The sequence below is a fragment of the Cydia fagiglandana genome, chromosome Z, assembly GCF_963556715.1.
Source record: "Cydia fagiglandana chromosome Z, ilCydFagi1.1, whole genome shotgun sequence".
NCBI classification, from domain to species: domain Eukaryota; kingdom Metazoa; phylum Arthropoda; class Insecta; order Lepidoptera; family Tortricidae; genus Cydia; species Cydia fagiglandana.
The window spans coordinates 7474923-7491899 of NC_085959.1; the positions used below are offsets into that span (position 1 = coordinate 7474923).

A 16977-nucleotide genomic window follows, 5' to 3' on the forward strand; every position below is an offset into this window, starting at 1 on the left:
AGTAGTCATGTCGCTAAGACGCAAAGTTTCCAAGATATAAGTGAAAAACCGAAAAATGAGACCTTCTTTCCCCCCTCTACCCCCCAGCATCGGGGCTACGGCCGGGGACTTTTGATATGTTCACCGCCTAACTAGTCCAAACAAAGTTACGTAGTCAAAAATTGTGTTCCTAGCATTTCCCTCTATAACTTCTTATTGCTTGGCCTATAGGTACAGAAGACTCACTCTAACAAAACGCGTCTGTCACGATCAGCACAGATATGGCCGCTAGGTGGCGAAAGCGCCACGCGCGGCTTATGACAAACCCCAAAATTGGGGTCGAACGGATGTACTTTTAGTTACCTGTAGCAAAGTGACGAAATCGCGGAGTGAGTCACGCCTGCCCCGGGACAAAGAACCAGTATTTTGCGCCATGAGCTGATGTTTTGACAACAAACCGTGGAGGCGGAACGTGAATCTCGCGACCTATACTCATGAATTTTTCTTTTTTTTTCTTCGTGTGACGTAATTTTATTTTATTTTTTTATCTTACGGCGCTTACGACGTTTTGGTCGCGTGCTACAGGTTTTGATTGTGAAAGTTTCATTGTTTTTTGTTTGGCATGGCTTCTCCATAGTAATAATACTTAACTCAATGTCGCCATACAATCTAAAGGCCCCTGTACACAATGGGCCAGCGTGGGCCAGTTTGGGGGGATTTATGCGTTAGAGGGAGCAAGTGATATTGCTATCTCATTCTACCGCATGGCTGCGTCCCTTGGAGTGGCCGGCGCTGGCCCATTGTGTACAGGGACCTAAAGTGACGCTTGCAACGTCGTAAAATGAGAGAGTAATGTTCGATTGTATGGGTCAACGTCTAGCGGTGGGCTCGTGTGACCCTTAAATTCTTTGTACAGATGTATAGTTCATTTTTTTAGCATTAGAAATAAGGTAAACAATCTTGATGTGTCTTTTAATTGAAAAACACATTTTACAAATAAATAACGGCAAATATGTAACAATTATGAATCTAATACGATCATTAATATTCTTCTGCTTTCATAAGTAATAGTTACTAATTTTCAAAAAACGTTTTTCAATTAAGATCGCTTACCTTCTCTCAAGTTCTTTCTAATGCTAAAACAAAACGAACTATAGTGCATATTTTTCCCGGAAACATTTGTATTTGTCATGCTACTTCAGTCAACGTCAGTACTTTTTGTACCGAGACTGACTGAAATAGCAAGACACGTCCGTACGTTACCGTGAAAAAACGATGGAAAATAATTATGCACTACGTCTATATAAAACTATTTATGTAAAGAGTAACCGAAAAGACATACCCATACCGTATGGAAAAAAAGACGAATAAGCCACCATTATTAGATCAATTATGATATTTTAGTTTTAAACAATGTGGTCTACTCACTTGCTTTTGGTAACTGTAACTAGCTACCAGCTGTCACCCTTATTTTATTATAATAATAGAGGTCACTGAAAAATATCAAGCAAGTGAGTAGTTTGTCAAAGGACTGTCTCATTTCAATCATAGACAGAGAGAATCATACTATCTTTGTCTTACACCAGTACCAGCCAAAAGAAAAGGATATAGTTTTCCTGGTTCTTACTGACTGACAGACAGTAAGACATTGGCCATTTATATGGCTCAAAATTGAGAGAGAAGTTATATTACATGATTTACATGTTATCAACTCGCTGAACACAATGTAGTATTAATACTATTAATGTAACAAGTATTGAAGTCAATGTATAAGTATGTCGGCGACCGATCGTAAGATCAGGCATATCGTGAAACGTGAAAATCTTTGACTCGTTCCATGAGTCGACGGAGCCCCGCTACGCGGGCCTATTTCTGGGCAGTTTGCCCTTCGGGCATCTGAAGCAACCTAACGAAGCTATCCTGCCTATATATTGGTTTAATGATAATGTGACTATCGTCAAAACATTACACAGGAACATTATGATCTGCCTGATCTTACGATCGGCCGCCGACATATTACAAATAGGGTAAACCTACCTATCGTGGACACGTATTACTGTAATATAAAATGGATAATTTAATATGCAATGTTTTATTATGTCAATAATTATTTTGTCACTGTATTATTGTCATGGACTCGCACATTTAGAAATGTCTTAGAGTCCGTCTAAGCTAATTTTGCACCGAATTGAACAGAACAAAGTGAGGTAGTGTCATTATGATCATTATAAACGTTATATTTTCATATAGATATGAAATTTTTGCCCAAAACTTGTTTTCGTTTGGCGTGTCGATGTACCATCGCCCACACTTGGCTGTACATCGGTGGACCTTATGTATGTTGTAATAAGGTCCACCGGTGTACAGTCATCTTGGCTAGGCATCAGATGTGTACAACACGTTTACTAGAGTCAGACCAAGAAAAGTCTGCAGCGGATTTGATAGCCCACGCAGTGCAAGTATTATTTTAAACGTCAAACTTCTATGAAATTATGACGTATAAATAACACTGCCACTGCGAGGGCTATCAAAATCGCTGCAGACTTTTCGTGGCTTAACTCTAATTTGGGGTTTTTCTCCAATAACTATATTATTGGTCTTATGGCTATAATGACAACTTAGGAACTTAGATGGTTGTATCAATTTATTTAGTTAGATCAGGTAGAATAATTAGATGTAATACTATGAATTATTGTAATTAATTGATAAATAAATATTAAAATATTTAATAAACAAGACTTTTAATTACATATCTCCTGTTCCTGTATTGTAAGGTGCGGGTGGGGGGTGGGGGGTCAGCATTTGGACTGCGGGGTAATTTATCCGTATGACACAATTTGAACAGGATTTTACAGTTTCAAGGTTATTAATTCAGAAGCAATACGAAGGGTTAAGCCACAATTAGGTAATTTATAATGACAAAATAACATAAATAAAAAACAGATGAAACGTTGAACAAATTTTATTAAGACTGTATTACACCAATAAAACAACCTTAGCACTAATGTATTTACAGTAATAAAATAGTTTTAATGAAGTTTCGTTTAGGATAGAAAAATTAACGTAATATATGCTGGTGAGTTATAGGATGGCGGGTTATAATATATACATATGTTTTCGCGATGTTTTTCTATCGAGCCAACTTTAAAGTGTTAATTGGACTCTGCCCTTGTAAATATAGTCTATTTTTCGTTTACAGTACATATGGTGCTACTTTACCGCACTAGGGCGATAATTAGCATATTACCTACGTAACTATGTCGAACATTTAAAGGGCCATATGTACTGTAAAACGTACGATACATGTGCGAATAGATAATTCGCAACTCGTGTCGATGTAAAACACTGACTTCGGTCGTGTTTTAATCTATGCCACTCGCTGCGAATTTCCTATTTTGCGCACTTGTATTATTATAGTGTAGTATTATCAGAGTATTATGGCATTTGCCCTTGATTGAGATGGGTATAAAGAATCACAATAAAAACTACAATTTTGCGTTAGCTCCAGATGGATATAAGTAATTTGTAGTAAGTACCTACACAATACAGTCATATATGTATATATGTACGTAGGTATACATACACCCGCCGTGTTAAGGCTCACAAAACAGAAGGTATTGAGGAATATCACAATTAGAGAAGCATTCGCGCTACCAGTGTTGAAAAAAGAAATAAAAATAAATGTGAAAAAAGCTATGTACTTTTGTGATAACTGGTAGCACAACGTTACTTTTGTGCTATTTTGCAATTAATACTATAGTATTTAAGTAAATTTAATTATAAACGACTCACCAAACAATTCTCTGTATAATTCCGATGTCCTAAATTTATACACCTATTATTATGTTTTTTTTGGAATTGATTAGTTTTTTTATACGGGTTATGCTAATGTATATCATGGTATGTAGATTTCTGTACATGATCATTTTACAGCAAAATGTAAATCTTTGTTAATTACCTCAATTGATTGAAGACATCTTAAATGTACAATTGTAGTGCATAATTGTATTCCATCGTATTTTCTCGAAAACGTTCGTATTTGTCTTGTAAAAGTCAACCTCAGTACTTTTTGTACTGATGATGATTTTGTACAAATTAGTACGCTTCCGTGAACATACGATGGAAAATAATTATGCACTACAACTGTGTTTCTATAGGAACCGTGCGCGTTTTAGGGTCTGCCATCTTGTGGCCTGAATCGGAAACATATGTGCACATGTATGTACATAGCCAAAGCAAGTGCTACCATCTACCGTTCTCGTCGGTACGTTTCCTTGTGCATAGTAGGTTCTATCAACTTGTGGGCTACATCGGAAGCATAAACGTCACATTTATGCCTCGCGCCATAAATCTGACGGCTCCTATTCTGCCCCCTATAGCCTCTAGCCGCCCATACGTCAAACCTTGCCAAACACAAAGTTCAAATTAGAATGGAACAGAAGACCTTTTTACAGGTCTCTGGGCGGCTAGAGGATAGTTCATGCACGGGCCTATACTGATGAATTGACAATCGGCGCTCAGGATAGTTTTAAAAATACGCTGTCGTAAAAAATCATAAAAAAGAACACACACTAATAAGGACATAATTGTAAGACCGGTTCTGTCCAAAATAAATTTACATCATATCTTCACAGGCATACGCTTATTTACAACAATATAACTAAAAATATCCTCTACGACTACAGTAAATTTTGTTCTAATGATTGAAATAAAAAATCGACCTATTTAAAAATATGTCAATTTCTGATAACACTAGTATTTAATTTACTATAGTAACGGTATATCGTAGTGTTAGCTAAAAGAATGTTGATATTTAGATTTGGTATTTTGTTTGACACTGGGCTACATGCATAAAAAATATTTTTCAATAAACACATTTAACAATACCAATATAATCCAAAAATGTGATACACGCAATTTATTGTGAATAGTTTAAAAACGTAAAATTGTAATACATATATTCTTTGTATACCCTAATGTATATTAAAGATTTTTATTGGTTCTTTGTTATGACGAGAAATAAAAGTATGGTAACGCATTTTATTACGGCGTAAATAACGAAAAACTTATTTTTTAATACAGTTGCTCAAAAAGTGCTACTTTACGTAGCTGTTTAGCGTGCGGAAAGTTGGTTATCTCGAACTAGTGCTTTTTACTTTACCAATTTTTTTAAATTTATACTTGTTCCAATTCACGACTACTTATTGATGAGTGTTAATATTAGTTTCCTTTAAACGTCGTAATCAGCATAAAAACCTACCGTTAATGTAAGAATACGAAAAATATTACATATTTCATATTTAATTACTTACCTCTTCATCATTATAACACGTTTATTTTTTAATATTCAATATTGAAAATTCCGTTCTTAATAAGTTGACTGAATGGAACGGAATAGCTGCCAAACGTCCATAGATATAATATACTTAAAGACGACGTCTAACCGAGCTGTCACTGTTACCACTTTTGTTTAGTGTACGATTAACAATGTTTTTCTTATTTTTTCGCAACTGTATTGAAAAACGTCGTTCGATACACGTGCGGAAATGTCATTCTTCACTCGTCCCGAGTCTTGCCACTCGCCTGCGGCTCGTGGCAAGATATCTCGGTACTCGTGAAGTAATGACATACCTTCCGCACTAGCATCGAAATGTACTATTACAGTCCTATTTTCCCCGCACTAGTGCGTAAAATAGCACTTTTCGTGCGTATGTCAAAAGTTTAAAGGGCCATATGTACTGTAAAACGTTGTACGTTACACGTGCGAATAGATAATTCACAACTCGTGTCGATTAAAAACACTCCCTTCGGTCGTATTTTAATTTATCGCCACTCGTTACGAATTTCTTTTCTCCGCACTTGTATCGTAAATAACTATTTCATAATTCATTTACATACACTTCGGCGCAGCCGTTAGTGCTGTGACGTCACAGGGTGCGCTTTCTTACTCATTGCGCGCGCTATATTAGTATATTTATGTAGTAATTTAGAAGTTTGCGTGTTGCAATAGCTACAGATGTACCTAGTGTGCATCATTATTTTCCATCGTATTTTCACGGAAACGTACGAACGTTTCTTGCTATTTCAGTCTCGGTACAAAAAGTACTGAGGTTGACTGAAGTAGCTTGACCAATTGCGACTACTTTGAAAAATAAAAACTCGTATCTTTTTCTGTTAATTAAAAGAAAAAGCGGCCAAGTGCGAGTCGGACTCGCCCATGAAGGGCTCCGTAGCAGCAAGTAACATAATAAAATAGCGGTTTACGATTTATGACGACTAAAAAAAACTGATAGAGTGGAGGCAGATCTCCGTGAGCTCGGAGTCGGCGAAAGCTGGCGGGATACCGCCCCTGACCGATCAAAGTGGCGTGCTCTTGTGTTGGAGGCCAAGACTCATTTTGGGTCATCGCGCCAACCAAGTAAGTAAGTAAAAAAAAAACTACTTACTAGATCTCGTTCAAACCAATTTTCGGTGGAAGTTTGCATGGTAATGTATATCATATATTTTTTTAGGGTTCCGTACCCAAGGGTAAAATGGGACCCTATTACTAATACTTCGCTGTCCGTCCGTCCGTCCGTCCGTCTGTCTGTCACCAGGCTGTATCTCACGAACCGTGATAGCTAGACAGTTGAAATTTTCACAGATGATGTATTTCTGTTGCCGCTATAACAGCAAATACTAAAAACAGAATAAAATAAAGATTTAAGTGGGGCTCCCATACAGCAAACGTGATTTTTGACCAAAGTTAAGCAACGTCGGGCGTGGTCAGTACTTGGATGGGTGACCGTTTACTTTTTGCATTTTTTTCGGTTTTTTTTTTTGCTTTATGGTACGGAACCCTTCGTGCGCGAGTCGGACTCGCACTTGCCCGGTTTTTTAGTTTTATCATTCTCTTATTTTAGAAGTTACAGGGGGGGAACACACATTTTACCACTTTGGAAGTGTCTCTCGCGCAAACTATTCAGTTTAGAAAAAAATGATATTAGAAAATTCAATATCATTTTTGAAGACCTATCCATAGATCAAAAAAAAAATTTAAGTTTCTGTTCTAAGTATCGGGGACCCCCTAAATTTATTGTTCTTCGTCTATTTTTGTGTAAAAATCTTAATGCGGTTCACAGAATACATCTGCTTACCAAGTTTCAACAGTATAGTTCTTATAGTTTCGGAAAAAAGTGGCTGTGACATACGGACGGACAGACAGACAGACATAACGAATCTATAAGGGTTCCGTTTTTTGCCATTTGGCTACGGAACCCTAAAAACGTGGTAACTATGTATGGGATGCATACAGAGTTACTGCGTTTTATCTTTGAGAAGCAGTGCGGTAAACGAGATTTTTTCAAAGTGGTGACGAAATACGAACGTTTCCGAGAAAATACGATGGCAAACAATTATGCACTACATCTGTAGCAGGTTTATTAGAAACATTTGAATATCTCGGGGGTAGATTCGATCGAAAAATTCATGCATGTAGCTAATTTGGCATCCAATGATTCGACCCTTTAAGTGCCCATCAACGTGCACACTAGCGCCACTGCTAAATAATCATGATTAAGATTATTTAAATTTTCAAATATCACCAAGAGGTATGAATTGATTTATTAAACTCATATTATTTATACAGTATCTTTATAAAATTTGCAGATTATACTCAAAAACTGCAGTTCAAAATTGTTAATGTTCCATACCATATTTATTTTTGCGATAAATTTTCCGAACTCTGGTTATAATGATATTATAATGTTTTAAACTTTCGCGTTTTGAATACATATTAACTCACATTATAGACGGGTCTAACGCGAATTATATTCAATTACCTTTATTTACCGACGTTTCGACACAGGTTTCACTGGTCGTGGTCGCGGCTGACTGATTGTCCCAGCAAAATGTCAAAACAGAGATTTGTGCATCTACCCGACGAAAAGTGTATGGAAAAGTTTGGGGTAGACATCACATTTTCAAACCACCCACCACACATAATGTTAATTATTGTCAATAGTCCGACACGCAACACTCACAATATCCACGCACCCGTCCGAAGATAGATCCTTTGGCTTTAGCTTCTGTATCACTGGTTCCCAAGTTGGCGATAAGTTGAAACCATCCTCCCTATTAAAATTCCTGGGGTGTTTCTTGATTTCAATTGCTTCTCGCACAACTCGAGGATAATAATGGCGTTCAGTGGAGACAGTTGTCTCCACTGAACGCCATTATTCAATCTTTGTTTTGACATTTTGCTGGGACAATCAGTCAGCCGCGACCACGACCAGTGAAACCTGTGTCGAAACGTCGGTAAATAAAGGTAATTGAATATAATTCGCGTTAGACCCGTCTATAATGTGAGTTAATAGATATTATAATGGTTATTTAGGGTAAATCATTGGGCAATTAACATATACAGCGTGTTTATTTTATTGTAATAATGTTGCTTAGTATGACCTATATATTCACCCCATAAATTATTGCGGGTGACTAAATAAATAAACACTCTGTACAGCAAGTCTTGCGGTACCAACATCCTCAAAGCACACTCTAATTCATAATTATTTACACAATCATACAAATTAATACTAAGTTAATATTTGGTAACGGAAGTACATTTTTACTAGCTATTCGGTAGCGTCCCTTCATAAAACAACATCATAAGTTTTTCCAAGAAACTAACAAATTTTGGGTTAATTCGACTCAGAATCACGAGAACAATTGATAAAAAGTAATAGAAAGATGTCCCCAAGTTTTTCATACAAATTGTAGGTGTCAGTTGTTTTGTGACGGTCCAGACAAAATGTAAGTGTAATTGCGTCACAAAACGGTCAATTTTTGCGAACACTTTTTTTTCTTTTTAAATTGATCGTCAAGTTATTCTGAGTAGAATTAACCCATATATGTATATAGTTTTCGAAAAAAAGTAAACGATCACTTTTTTGAAAAATGCCCATGACTGAATATGGAAATGCCACTAATATTTTGGGGGTTTGACGTTTACGGTGGCGCTTCCACATTCCGTCGCTTGCCATTGCCACGTCGGTGCAGACCTATCCTTATTAATAAAACTTTACAAGCCTCAATTAGTTCATTTATAGTCTCTCCCTTTCTTTTATTAATTAGTTAAAAAAATTATATTTCATAATTAGAAATTAAATGTTAATCGTTTTCAAAAATATTTAGCTTTTTCATAAAATTATATATTTCATTCCTTATACTTTTGAACTCCACTCCTATCGTGCGCGGCGCGTCATCTTGAACCTTGTTGTAATGCACGAAGGTTGATATTGGGCTGTAGCCGCGTGCGTCAGTTCACGTCTTTGGCGGTCATAATAGCTAATTGAGACTTATAACGCCTTCAGCCCGGTTCATAGTCTAATAAAACATGGTCTTCTCTTGCCAGAGTGACACAAGCCTACGTCACAATAACATTGCCACTTTATATAGCATATTATTATACAGTGTGGAAAGATAAGTCGGGCCCTGGAGGGAAACTACCTTAAATCCTTCAGCTGGCTCATTTTACTTAAAAGAGACATTTCTTATTTTTAAAAAGAAACAAAACTGCATTCAAAGATTTTCCAAAACTCGCTTGCCTCGCCCGGGACTCGAACCGACTGAAAATTCCAAAAAATAAACACTCGCAATTTTATTCTACTAGTCGATACAGTTAATGTTAATGATAACATTTCTCCAAAAAACATTAGGTCTTACATTCGCCTGTCGTATAAAATATCCATAAAATCTAATATTTAGTACTCAAGATTTTTTTAGACAAGCCAAATTGAAGAAAAAAAGAAAAATCTTTAAATGCAGTTTTGTTTCTTTTTAAAAATAAAGGAATGTCTCCTTTAACCACTCAACCGTCCGGCCCGCGAGACTGTTTTCCTGTCAACCGTCCGGGTTTTTTTAGCGACGCACGCCCCGCGCAGCGTATTCACAAATTTCTACAAAAATTATGACTACACTGCCATCTAATTTTTTTTAGAGCTAACTATTTAGTTAGGCTACGTTGTCGCATCAAGAGAATAGTAAATAATGCCGAAATATTCCGTTAGATGGCTTTGAAATCAATTCTTCCTTCCACCCCTTTGGATAGTAAGGTTCCCGCGGACGGTTAAGAGCATATTTTTTTCGGATACTATGCTATCGTCGGACGGTCGGTGGTTAAGTAAAATGAGTCAGCTTAAGGATTTAAGGTAGTTTCCCTCCAGGGCCCGACATATCTTTCCACACTGTATAGCGCTGTCGCATGATGACGTAGGCTTGTGTCAGTCACGTGGTCGGAAGAGAGTGCCAAGCGGTGTATATTATTATACCATGGCCCGGTTCTAACATCAGGAGCCCTTTAACTTTGGCCCTACACTCAATCTTAAATAACTGTGCCTAATCCAGGTAAGTGTGCGTGTATTTGAACCAGCTGGAAATCGGTTAAACATTTATCCTTCGAGCGTTTTCACATTATCCTATCCGATATTAGGTCTGGTAGCGGTATAAACGTCCGTATTCTGACAGAAGTCACGGTTGTTAGGGCTTGTAGTGAAGCCGCTTTTCTGGCAGGAGCTTAGATCTGGCAGTGTTATAAATATATCCGTATTCTGACAGTTGTCACTGTTGTCAGGGCTTGTAGTGAAGCCCCTATTCTGGCAGGGGCGGGCTTTGTCATCTCCGTCGTAGGACACTCGGGCGAAGCCTCTCCAGATTAGGCTCTGTGGATAACAAAGTATTATTAGTTATTTTTCATTTCTCTGTGCATATAGTGATACTGTACTACTAAAAAAAACCCTACGCCTTAAGCCAAAAAAATAAATTTTATGCTAAAAATGCCTTAAATCAGTTTGGAAAAGTGGACCAAAGAACTGTGGACCGATTTCTATAAAACAGCTAAGAACTACGCAAGGAATCTCGCTTTCACATCGATATCGGTCCATGCTGGTAGAGCATGATCTTTCAAATCCCAAGTTTTTATTTCGGCAGTACATGGAGCCGGGGTGCCAATAAAGTGAGACCCACCTCGCTATTGGTGCTGGCTCTCCACGATGAGCATGATGCACTGGTGCTGGTCGTGGATGGTGGGCACGGAGCGGAGACACTCAATAAAGTGAGACCCACCTCGCTATTGGTGCTGGCTCTCCACGATGAGCATGATGGACTGGTGCTGGTCGTGGATGGTGGGCACGGAGCGGAGACACTCAATAAAGTGAGACCCACCTCGCTATTGGTGCTGGCTCTCCACGATGAGCATGATGGACTGGTGCTGGTTGTGGATGGTGGGCACGGAGCGGAGACACTCAATAAAGTGAGACCCACCTCGCTATTGGTGCTGGCTCTCCACGATGAGCATGATGGACTGGTGCTGGTCGTGGATGGTGGGCACGGAGCGGAGACACTCGATCTGGTGGGAGGCCCAGTCTTTCTTCTGGCAGTAGGTGGAGCAGTAGGGGGTGCGCCGGCACAGCGAGCACTCTGCTGACGCCTCGCGATTGCAGTTTGCACACTGGGGATAAATGGGGCATTATCTATGAAAAGGGACCTTATTGTCGATTGCACTTACACCGCACAACGTCACAAATAAAACTATCGTTTATCATATGTATAAACTTGTAACAACGTAAAAAAAAAAAGTGAAGCTCATTCTATGATCAGTTGTAGAAACTTTATGACACGCCATTATGTGGGGGTTTTCAGAAAAAATAACACCAAGTACTTTTTTTTCGAAAAACCATCTACTTTTGAGTTGTTTAGACTCAAAATCACGGGTACTATTGAATGAGATAAAGAAAAAAGTGTCCGTAATATTTCATACAAATCTTGGCGTCAGTTTTATGTGGGTCCATACAAAATGTATGTGAAAATGCGTCAAAAAACTGTCTTTTGCTAGACTATTTTTTTAATCGATAGTCCTCGTGATTCCGAGTAGAATTAATCAAAAATTTGAAGGATTTTCGAAAAAAAGTAAACGGTACACTTTTAAGTGAAATGCCCATGTTCAGAACAGCTACCTTCTTAGATTCAGCGTCGTCAGCGCTATGTAGCGCCGCATCGGCATGCTCCACCGCGTGCAACAAGGCCCCGGCCCTTTCCTGTTCTATCCGCGCGAGCTGCCGCGCGGAGACTCCCCTGACGTCCTCCACACACTGCTTCAACTCGGTCGCTAGTCGCGACAGTGTCGACCCGATGTCGTCGAGACGCTTTAGCACGCCACTCATGTCTGGTAGATCTAGCGGTCAGAATAAGGCACTTAAGGTAAGGTATAACGTCTAAAATATAGTAAATGGTCTTTGTTACTAAAACAAAGTACTGTTGTAGTAGATTATTATTTTCCATCGTATTTTCAGGGAAATTACGAACTTATCTTGCTATTTCAGTCAGTCTCACTACAAAAAGTACTGAAGTTGATTGAAGTAGCATGACAAATACGAGAAAATACGATGGAAAACAATTATGTACTACCTACATCTGTAACACAGAAAATACAAATAGAATAAGAACGCTAAGCATGAAGAAAATTGTGCATTGACCTGCCTATTCTGATCTCTTTCGCACGCGCATAATTATATTACTGTTCCGCTCGCACACTGGCATTGGCCGTCGGCAAAAAAGCCATTAGCTTGGCACCATTTGTATTACATACCACGCATTTTCATGCAGGGACAAAGGCATTAAGGTAGTGTATAAATATTTCTGGCCCTTTATTCGTATCAATAATTTAGACCTTGACTGTAGGTACTTTTGTGTTTACCCTTATCAAATTTAAATAAAATTCTTATGACTCTTATAAAACACGCAATGCAAAAGAATTCGCTTTGACGTTTGCTAATTCGCTTTGCCTTCTTGCCTGAATCAAGAAATAACTTCAAGGTTATTATATTACAATTTTTACTAAGTGGCCCCCATTTTTAAAATTCATTTATTTACGTTACATGTCCATCTTTGGGTCACTAATTTACATGTGTTCCAAATTTCAACTTAATTGGTCCAGTAGTTTCCGAGAAAATAGGCTGTGACAGACAGTAGCACGAGTGATCTTATAGGGGTTCCGTTTTTTCCTTTTGAGGTACGGAACCTTAAAAAAGGACGCAGTTAATTCGCTAATTGGTTCAATGATGAAAAAATCGCAATGCACAGTAATTATATTACTACTTCTTACTATTATTAGCATCGCGTGGCATTTATTTAATTATACGTTTATTCGTTTGGAACTTGCCGAATATTACACGACAAAAAATTTATCTGCCCACTTTCCAACTGATAAATTTGTCGACCCACTTTCCAACTGATAAAATAAAATATCGCAAAGTTAAATTTCGCATTAATCGATTGGTAATTCGCAGAAGCATTCGTTTGTAAAATAGCATTTAAATGATAATTATGATAATAAATAACAATTCACAAATTATATTCGCTTTAAAAGGAAAACATTGCTCAGTTTTACAAAATTACCTACTACATATCGTCGGGTGACAAGCAAAAGTCACTATGTACTATCAAAAATAAGACCGAAGTGATCCCATAAGTGTTCCGTGAACAAAGTTTTGTACGGAACACTAATAAAGTAACAATGCACTTTATTACACTTGTAATACGGTTTATAGTCCAATAATTTCAATGGTGTTAGTTAGTGACTTTTGCTTGTCACCCGACGATCTACTTTAGATATAATTAATAAAATACATTATATTTTGATATAACAGCAAAAGAAAGAAATAAATGGAAAGCTATACTCGCGGACGGTCTAGAACGCAAAAAAATGACTAGTGTAAAATTTTGCCTATATCCCTTATAGTCTATTATATTTTTATATCACTAGGGTAGGTTAGGTTCGATAGTTATCCTCGAATGGCCGAAGGCCAAACAGCACAGAATAGGAGCCCCGCGATAGCCAACTCAAAATTGTATTTGATTACTTTGCCTCACATGTGAATAAAATGCAACTTTGCTAACAGTTTTTGAACTGCAAAGTAAGCCTTATGAGCTGGTGTGGTGATAAGTTAGTTACCATGCCGAGGGAGGGATCTGACAAGCAAAATTTTAAACAAGTATATTTTCACAGTAATTGAGATAAAAGGTAAAACCCGCGCGACGGACAAATCTTCCGTCGCAAGATTCGCGCGGCGCGCCATAGCCCCCTTCTCATTTCATGGTTTTGCCCCCTCTTATGGCTCCTCTACACGATGGGCCAGCGCCGGCCACTCCAAGGGACGCAGCCATGCGGTAGAATGAGATAGCAATATCACATGCTCCCTCTAAGACATAAATGCTTCCCTTGGAGTGGGCGGCGTTGGCCCATCGTGTAGAGGAGCCATTAAATGCTACTGTAGATAACACTCACTGGCAGTAGGATCGTTGCTCGCGTCCGGCGCCTCCAGCAGATGATAGTCCGCATTACTCTCCAAGCCCTCCGCTATGGTCTGCCAGGCCTCCTTCGAGTGGCTGTTGTTGCTTGTGTTGTGTATGTTGTCCATGTCGCTGTCCCCGAGACTGCTGTCTCGCTTTATCTTGGGCTTCTTCTCGGTGCCCTCATCTTGGTTGCGTCTCCGTCGCTTGTAGGGTGTGAAGAGACGGACTGGGCCCATAGCTGGAACAGTAAAGTAGTATTTAGTTGGTGGTTTATAACTTTATAGACTCGAAAAAACCGGTAAATTGTGTTGAATTGGAAAGGTGCACAAATTATCGGGTGACAAGCAAAACTCACTAAGTACTATTAAAAAAATTAAAGTAACAATGCACTTTATTACACTCGTAACATGGTTTATTGTCCAATAATTTCAATGATGTTAGTTAGTGACTTTTGCTTGTCACCCGATGAAATAGGGTTGCAACCCGTATCCGAAAGGTATGAAATTATATGGCACTGGATGCAGAAAATCCAGATCCATGAATGTTTCCTTGCATTTCAAATCCGTGCAAACCCTATGCACAAAACTTTATGTGATCGCGCAATCAGTTGTGAGAAAAACGAGAAAGAATACAGCATAGAATAATGATTATAAAACGCCAAATTATAAAAACTTTCTACCAAATTTTGCTTAGGCGAAGTTGGGCACCAACGGCGAAGTTAGGACTCACTATGATACTTCTGCCAACCTTGATTATCAATGAATTGCAATATTAATAGCGGAGTTTGCTTATCAAGTTGTACATGAGATCACAATAAATGAAATAATAAAAACCCTGGTTCTCTATCAGAAAAAATTTGTCAGTGCAATCATGTTTTGATTTAGTAAATGCTACTTATTTATCACCATTTTACTTGTACTTTGATTCATTTGCTATAAGGGCCGGTACAGACAGATTGCAACCTGACTGCACCTGCCCGTAGTTTTGTAGAAAGTGACCAACTTTTTATTTTTGTAAAAGTGACTTACACGCTGACTTTACAGTAGCTTTGGTCGCTTTCTGCGTTGATAAAAAAATTGAGTTGGTCATTTTCTACATAACTACGGTCAACTGTTGTGTGACAAAATGCAGTATCGTCCCTTTGAGGCTAAATATTTTACAGAAGAGGGACCAACCTATTACCCATATTCTTTTAATTTTAGTAATTCTAAGTTGTTAGAATACTTGTTAGTTTCTAGGTTTCACATCAATAAGCTTGCAGGCATATTTTACCAATGTCACTTAGGAATGCTACTTTTTTGATTTCAGTAGTATTTTTAAAAAACACTCTAAATGCTCCAAAAGCAAACAATCTGGTAGTCTCCTAACAACTTACAGAACAGACTACGACTCTCCAAGTGTTCAATTCTGTTGTGTAAGTTGTTAGAATACTTATAAGTTTGTAGGCTTGACATATTGACTAATGTGCAACTGGTGAACCACAACTGACCGGACTGATCGTCGCAGCAGGCGCCGCAGGTGCAGCTGGTCGCGTGCGGCGTCAGCACGCCCTCATCTATCAGCGCCTGGATGCTCCTCCCGCCGAACCTTATCGAGCGCTTCCAGTCCTTGCTCGACGCCCGCCCGCACAACGCCTCGAACTCGCTCGGCGTGTACCACTCCAGTCCGTACTTGATACACCTCCCGCGGCCTCCCGACCCGAACCGCTGCTTGTGCAACTCTGCAGACGTATTTTTACACCGCACCGGCAGAATGGGCATGTTCGCCGTCTCTGCCCACGAGCGCGCGCTCGCTCGCGCTGGCGCCTGGGAACCCTCATCGTGCCGCGGCGACGGCGGGTTCTGTATCACTATATGTGTCGCTTTTATATCCTCTGTCACCGGCCCGCCTGATATGAAGCCGTTATCAACGCAGAGCATCGGCTTAAAATGCCCCGGCAGCTGGTCAGATGTGATCACATTGAAGGTCGTTCCCGTTATAAGAGTCCCGACTGGTAGGGAGACGGGCACGGTCACCACGCCGTTGGAATCGGCGAGACGGGCCGCTTTGAGCGCGCCGCCGTCGCGCTCCAGCCTCTCGACTTCGCGCTCGCTCGCCGCCGCCAGTGGATCGGGCTCGGTCACTTCGGTAATGTCCGGCATAACGACGTCTACCGAACCCCTGTTCTCCGCCATCGCCGAACGCCGCCCACCCGATACTCCCCGACAGCCTCTGCACTTAATTATCGAAGCACATCAACGTTTTAACGAATTATTTGCACTCCGGATGGAAAAATGAACTTCGCTCAGCCACAGTCCGCCATAATTAATCGAAATATGAAAACATTTCACACACGTACGCTCCGAGGTTATGGCGGCAAATTCGAAATTCGATTGTAATCACTTTAGACAGGAGGAAGCAGCCTATTTATTGTAGTACGATAATAGTACAGTTCCAAATACTTGTAAACTTGCATGACAATCATAATTTCTGAAAACTAAATCAATATTATATTTACACTACTCTCTGCTTTGAGTGCTTTGCAAACCATTGCAAACAGTAGGTGTTGTGTTTAGTGATCATAAACACAGTTGATTGGTCATAATTATTTTCTGTTTTATATGACAGTAGCCCAGAATAGTTTTACAGAGTAATTTACTTAGTTAAATTTACAGATATTATAATAAGTCC

General features: G+C 39.1%; 1 protein-coding gene and 1 long non-coding RNA gene across 4 annotated transcripts; one reads left to right on the plus strand and one right to left on the minus strand.

The window, feature by feature from the left end:
* The first annotated feature begins 2934 nt into the window (after positions 1 to 2934).
* On the plus strand, positions 2935 to 7005 carry LOC134678782 (uncharacterized). The gene is made up of 3 exons (XR_010100239.1): positions 2935 to 6218; positions 6403 to 6492; positions 6860 to 7005. It is a non-coding gene; the product is annotated as an uncharacterized LOC134678782 (long non-coding RNA).
* Positions 7006 to 8211: 1206 nt separating this feature from the next.
* On the minus strand, positions 8212 to 16764 carry LOC134678740 (deformed epidermal autoregulatory factor 1). 3 transcript variants are annotated; one of them, XM_063537422.1, is made up of 5 exons: positions 15797 to 16764; positions 14300 to 14545; positions 11970 to 12187; positions 11278 to 11464; positions 8212 to 10676 (listed from the first exon to the last, which is right to left on the minus strand). In XM_063537422.1, the coding sequence occupies exons 1-4, from the start codon at positions 16479 to 16481 to the stop codon at positions 11282 to 11284; spliced, it is 1332 nt and encodes a 443-aa protein (XP_063393492.1). In that variant the 5' UTR covers positions 16482 to 16764; the 3' UTR covers positions 8212 to 10676; positions 11278 to 11281. The 3 variants fall into 3 exon arrangements, 1 of the variants encoding a protein (XP_063393492.1); XR_010100234.1 differs by lacking the exons at positions 11278 to 11464; positions 11970 to 12187; positions 14300 to 14545; positions 15797 to 16764 and adding an exon at positions 11080 to 11173; XR_010100233.1 differs by lacking the exons at positions 11278 to 11464; positions 11970 to 12187; positions 14300 to 14545; positions 15797 to 16764 and adding an exon at positions 10981 to 11074.
* Between the last annotated feature and the right edge of the window lie 213 nt (positions 16765 to 16977).

Bases quoted from the DNA above. Each gene is read 5' to 3' on its own strand.
- LOC134678740 (XM_063537422.1), bottom strand. From the start codon at position 16,481: ATGGCGGAGAACAGGGGTTCGGTAGACGTCGTTATGCCGGACATTACC. The intron at 14,546-15,796 runs GTCAGTTGTGGT...TTACTGTTCCAG, and splicing joins CTGCTGCGACGATCAGTCCG to CTATGGGCCCAGTCCGTCTC. The intron at 12,188-14,299 runs GTGAGTGTTATC...TCTGACCGCTAG, and splicing joins GAGCAACGATCCTACTGCCA to ATCTACCAGACATGAGTGGC.